The following is a 6,141-nucleotide window of genomic DNA, read 5'->3' as shown; positions in this document are numbered from 1 at the left end:
CTTTGTGAACTCTCATAATTTAATCCCAGTATTTTGATCCCATGGGGCTCACTGCCACATTATAATGACAGCTCTGAGTCACAGGCATCTCTGGTCTTTAATGGCTGCAGTTGCCCCTCTCAGCTCCTGTGACATCTAGAATTTATTCTCAACACAGCAATTAAAACAAAAAGGACACTGGTGGGACAAGACCAACAGGTTCTCATGCCTCTAATCATAATGCCTGATCCCATGGGTCTCTCTCCTTCCTTTTACTGCTATGGACCTTGCTTGACCCTGATCCCTCTTGACTTTATCACAAGACAAAGAAACAACTGACTAGCTACAGGATGAAGCCAGAGAGAATCAGAACAGACCACTGAGCTCAGTCATATACTGGGAATCTTTTAAAGAAGATTTTTCTTTTTTATTATGCAAATGCCTTTATTTGGACTATGTTGCTACCAGATTATATCACTTTTCAAAGTTACATTAACATAATGATCATGAGAACTATAGCAAAGATCTTGACAGAGAAAGAGTACATCAAGTCCAACATACATACCTTCCCGTTTTTGTTACCCTGTCTTCTTGCTATAGGTGCAAAACTTAAAAGTCCATTGTACACATTAGCATTCTTTGCTTATCAAACTCCCGCCTAAATTCTGAGACTGCTCTCTCCTCAAAAGTGTCATATTCAACATCATTTTAGGCCAAAAAGAATTTTGTGATAAAGATTTCCAAATAAAGAAGTATGTATCAGACAGACTTATTGAAGACAAAATATTTCATTTCATTTGAGCCTGGGTGTGAGGGGGAAATGCAACCTTAGGGTCCACTTTCCTCCACCTATAATTTATACTTTTCTATGTTTTACTTACATGAAAACCCCCTTTTAAAAATAGTAGCAAATCAGCAGACATGTTGGATGTAATCAAAATATTCTTAAATGTACAAAAAAATAATCATGTAGAAAGAATACTGAAAAAAGTTACTGATTTTAAGAATAAAAGAATGAGAAAAGCTTCTAGTACATTCTGCACAGTCAGTTACTTCAGTGGATTTTCAGCACTACCACTTTACTCAATGTTCTGTTGACTCAGTTTACAATGATGTCATCATTCACTTTCTGACCCTCTCCAAGATCTTCCAGAACATTAAGGGTATATCTTCTCATCAGCTGCCAGATTAAAGCCAAGGTCAAGGTAGGGTTCTCATCTTTCAGGTCTTGTCCTCCAGTGCCAACCAAGGAGAATTTAGCTGCATTCTTCCCTGATTCAACTGCATAGTTGTAGTTTTCTAACTTTTTCATGTTGGCCCCCAGCTTTGGGTATGGAGGCTTGTTAACTTTACTCCAGTCCACAGGAACTTTAATTCTCTCATACAGCTGTAAGATCACCAGGGCATCCTGCAGGTCAGCATAGAGATGGTTGACGTGGGGATTAACACCAAGAGAGTTCATCCAGTTACAAAAAGTTCTTTCTTCATGAGTTTCTCCTCCTAGAAGGGTCCAGTCAATATCCTGGTTTTCCGGTTTAGTTAGGGCTGGATATTTATGGAAATAGGCTTTGGAATCCTTGATGTCAGCACTGAAGTTGTTGATCTTTTGCCAGCCTGAATTTTCCAAATGGAAGTTGGCCCATCTCAGTAGAAGCTCTTCTGGAGACAATTTCATAAGCTCCTCCAGAGTCTCCCCATCTTGAAGCAAGGCCATCAGTGCTTCATTCCTCCTTAATTCAATGTCAGCAAACAAGCCAATCTTAATCTTCCAGAGCAGTCCCAAAACCAGATGAGGTTTCCCTGCATGCAAATCTTCTGCACCAATGTTCACAACATGACACCCAATGGCAGAAGCAGACTTCAGTGCCAAGTTCAAATTTTCCTGGATGATGAATGGTGTAAGCTTCTTCTTATTGATTGCTCTCTCATCAATTGTATCAGGAACTGAAAGGCTGATCATTTTGCAGAGCACAATTCCATCGCCAACTGCTTTGAAAAGGTCATCAGTATTTGGGTTCATGGGTATGGCGTGTCTACAATCGGGATCATTTTCCAAAGCTTTGTTTATCCAGTTAACGAAAGCGTATTTTTCTTTCTCTGAGTAAGAATGTTGGGTTCCTTCACTGGACAACTCTGAAGTTCCTCCCAGAGCACAAATCCCTTCTTTCCTGTTGATGGCTTTGCAGAAGGTTTTAGCAATATCACTGCTCTTGACCTCTTGGAAAATATAAACAAATTCATTAAAGCTTATCTTCCCATCTTTATTTATGTCTGCATCCAGCATGAGTTTTTGTATATTTTCTCTCACTTTATATCCAGGCAATGGCATATTAGCTTCCTTGAAAAGCTCGTGAAGTTCATAGTCGAAAATGAATCCATTACTGTTGAGATCAACTTTTGCAAAGGCCTCTTTGAGCTTATCAAGCTCATCTTTGGAAATCTGTGTGGTTGCCATCTTCTCATCCATGGAAAGACCTCCTGCTTCCCAGTTGTCTTCTCCTTCATTGTCTTCCTCCTCCATTGTCTTCCTCCAGTCCTAAGAAGATTTTTCAAGAACATTTACAGCTAATAAATCAAGTTTCAACAAGGTCCTGAGAAAAATACCTCATGTTTCTGTTGATAAGCAGCCTATAATTCTTGTAATCTTTATAACTCTGTTCCTCAATCCCTTTTTCTCTAATGACAGCCACAGCTTTTGTTTCAGTAATCACTTGAAGGATCTGCATGACCATCTACTGTCACAAATAGAAAGATTCACTCACTTCATTTTAAATTTTAGCTAAATACATGATATTATTTGCGGGTCTTCCAATGTAGATCTGGCTGACCTGGAACTTGCCATATAGCTCAGGCAGGTATCAAAGATGCAAACATCCTCATTCTTTTGCCTCCTGACTGTTGGGAAATTCCTTCAAAGAACTAGCTCTCTACAGGCTCTGTCTGCCCCAATGAGCTCAGAACAATTCTCTACACATGTAAAGTAGGCACACTCTGCTACCCATCTCCTCACAAGTTCCTAGTCCAATTCCAACTCCTTACACTAGTCTTAAAATCCCCAGCATATGTGTCTACTCTCTTTCTTTTCTCCATCTGCTCCTGCTACACTGATCTAGACACTTATATGCCTGGCTCAGGGCTTTTACTTCTACTGTTTGTTTGTTTGTTTGTTTTTTGACCACACATCCATATGGCATCTTCCCTCATCTACTTCAGCTCTGTTCATGATTCAGTTGTCACTTTCTGGGTGAACTCTGTCCTAACTGACTACAAGCACAAGCCCACACTTCAGGCTCTATCTTCTTACAGGTGTCATGTCTGTCTCCAGTGCACACATCACAATTTGAAATGTTTCCCAGGGCCCCATCATGACATTCAGGTACTGAGGTGGGGTGCAGCAAAAGAAGAAGCTGATTCTTCTGTCAATTTAACCCTTTCTTGTTATCCTGGAGCCAAAAGCTGGTTGTTTCTGTCAATTGACTCCAGCTGATAGCTGACAGCATTAGGGGATTAAGAAAAGAAACTTAGTTACTTGGACTTTTTACTCCTTACTTACCTTTTCATGAGCCAGAGAGAAAATGTCAAACAAATACACACACACACACACACACACACACACACACACACACACAGACACACACACCGGTGAGCCCTATAAACTCTTTCATCAATTTCACAATGGCACATACATACTAATTTACAAACAAATGTACTTACATACATATGTTTCTATGTATACATATACACATATACATACACATATACCTAGTACAGACATATATATGTGCATATGGGCACACACACACACACACACACACACTTGTTAGATGGAGCAGAGCTCTAACAGCTATGCTTTATTTTTTGCTCTCAGTCATCTTACAGTTTCTTAGACAAAAGTTCATTATACAATTACATCATAGATAAAATGGCATACAAAGCAGAGTTATATATAAGCTTCTCATAAGTTCCAAACAACAGTTTCATATGGCCTTGCTTTATCATAGTGCAAACCTGTGGCCTCATTCTTGGATCTGACTTGGAATGAATGATTATCCCTGGTCACAAATCTGTGCCAAGCCCATGTCTCTTCTTAGTGCAATTTATGAAAGCTCGGTGTACTCCTCATAACACAGCTTTTATTTACTTTTCTATGAGAGGGGGTACATTCTAGTCTTGATTCTAACTTATTATGTCTTGCCGGCAAAATAACTAAAACTATCTCTTTAAAATTTCATCCAAAAATTATTTTACTCAAATCAGGATTTCTATAGCCATTAATAGATCTAAATAGCAACATTATATATAAGTGTATCTTCACACTGATCATCAGGAAATTTGCAAGTAGAGTGGGCTGATGCTCAGGAATCATTAGGCTCTGCAATAGTGGCAGGAATGGCTTATCAGCATCGAGAAGCAATCCTGGGATGAAGTCTCTGGATCCTTGCCTCACAGAGCACAACCATCAAAGCCACGCAAAATGGTGGGCCATCTGAAGAAAACTCACTGGCTGGCATAACCTTTCCTAAATTGTTTCTGTCTACATATTTCCCTTTTTCCTTTATATAATGTCTTCCCACTGGAAAGCAAGTTACATAAGTGTGAAGAAGTCAGTCTGCTTCATGCTCAGCTGTAGTGAGTGCTTTGAGGTAACTGTGTGAAGGAATGAACTCCTGAGTGTGCTGCCCAGCTTTTCAGGGACAGGCTGGCCTGACTGTGAGCTGCTGCAGGCTGAGGCCACCTCTGCTAGGATTTTAACAAATACAGCATAAAGCCCAGGAGTGCACAGTTCTCCCTGAGAGCTCACTAAAGACACAGGATTTCCTTCCCTCCAATGCAGATCAGGTCCTAGATCCCAATACTTGCCCTTCAGCTCCTGCTTTGCAGATGTGAGCCCAGGTGGGAATGGCAGAGGGTCAGCTGTCCTGTGCCCACTACTCACTCACCTTGTCCGGATAGTCACACAAGGAGTAGTTGCAGAGATTCTGGCTGTAGGTCTTACTCCTTATTGACCTGGTATGACAACACCGGAACAGAAGACAGACAGTCAGGATCCACCAGGATCCAGGTAGCACCATCTTAGCTCAGTGAAAACAAAAAGTGCTTGCATCTCTGACTGCCAATCTGAGTGTCTTGTAGGGACTCAGCTGACCACGCCCCTGCCTGGTGACACACACTGGGCATTCCCTACAGCAAAACCATTGCTGTCTTGAGTTTCTTCAGCCCTTCTCTTAAACCAGAAGCTGCTCTTTCAGCCTGTAACAGATCTTCTGCAATGTGCCCATTTTATACATTGTAATAGGACAATGTAGTGACAATGTTAGTGTCATGAAAGAATTGAACACTGGCTCCTCTGTGTGTTTTGTGTCTTGTGCCTTGCACCTTGTTTTCTGTCACTTTAGATGACCTGAAAGTGATGATACAGAGAGATAAACCACAGACGTACAAAGATCCGCCTGCACTAGCCTTCTGTGAGTTTGGATCAGCACTACGCACAGATTTTCATTTGACACTATAAAATACATCATATTTTGTCCACTACTCAATTAAAACTGGGCTCATGTCTTTAACCTCATGCTGAATCAATGTATTCTCCCCAGTTTTTTGCCCTCTGACTTGCAACCCACTGTAGTAACCAAGATGTTTAAATACAGCCCACCGGCTGGACTATCCAGAACACCTCCAAGGACTGGGTAGCTCTCCTTGTCTGTCTCACTGATCTCTCACATGCTGAATGTTTCTCCTCAGTCTTACAACAAGCTCTTTAGTCAGGCAAATTGCTCACAGTCTTCTGACTGCTGGCATGTCTGTTGACCCAAATCTAATCTTCTATAGCTTACTGTACTCTCCAGTCTGCCAGGGTATTCTCTGAAATGAGACTCCACCTAACCCAGGTCTTCCCAGCACATGTTTTCTCTGACCTCCACATAAAACTTGAACTTTCACCAAAACAAAACAAGTGAACAAAAATGTTATGCCTCGGGGCATAGCTGAATGAATGAGGTCCTGGATTCAATTCCCAGCCCTAAATCCAGTTACAGGGATGCAATACCATCTTGTGGCCTGTGATGGTACCTGGCATACCTGTAGTACACTTTATATACATAAATATGCAAGCAAAACACTTGAATTTATGGTGGCATACCTTTATATAGTTATGGCCCCACT

General features: G+C 41.0%; 1 protein-coding gene across 1 annotated transcript; it reads right to left on the bottom strand.

Moving 5' to 3' along the window:
- Positions 1-403: 403 nt before the first annotated feature.
- On the bottom strand, positions 404-5,055 carry LOC117708660 (plastin-3-like). The gene is made up of 2 exons (XM_034502555.2): positions 4,920-5,055; positions 404-2,515 (listed from the first exon to the last, which is right to left on the bottom strand). The coding sequence occupies exons 1-2, from the start codon at positions 5,049-5,051 to the stop codon at positions 1,079-1,081; spliced, it is 1,569 nt and encodes a 522-aa protein (XP_034358446.2). The 5' UTR covers positions 5,052-5,055; the 3' UTR covers positions 404-1,078.
- Positions 5,056-6,141: the final 1,086 nt, after the last annotated feature.

Source organism: Arvicanthis niloticus, chromosome 5 (assembly GCF_011762505.2).
Source record: "Arvicanthis niloticus isolate mArvNil1 chromosome 5, mArvNil1.pat.X, whole genome shotgun sequence".
NCBI lineage: Eukaryota > Metazoa > Chordata > Mammalia > Rodentia > Muridae > Arvicanthis > Arvicanthis niloticus.
Note: the sequence above shows the minus strand (reverse complement) of the source record. Positions and strands in the feature narration are given on the sequence as shown.

What these genes read in the sequence shown, in the direction of transcription:
- LOC117708660 (XM_034502555.2), bottom strand. Translation starts at nt 5,051, where the DNA reads ATGGTGCTACCTGGATCCTGGTGGATCCTGACTGTCTGTCTTCTGTTC. An exon ending in TGTGTGACTATCCGGACAAG is followed by an intron (nt 2,516 to 4,919) that starts GTGAGTGAGTAG and finishes AAATCTTCTTAG; the next exon opens with GACTGGAGGAAGACAATGGA.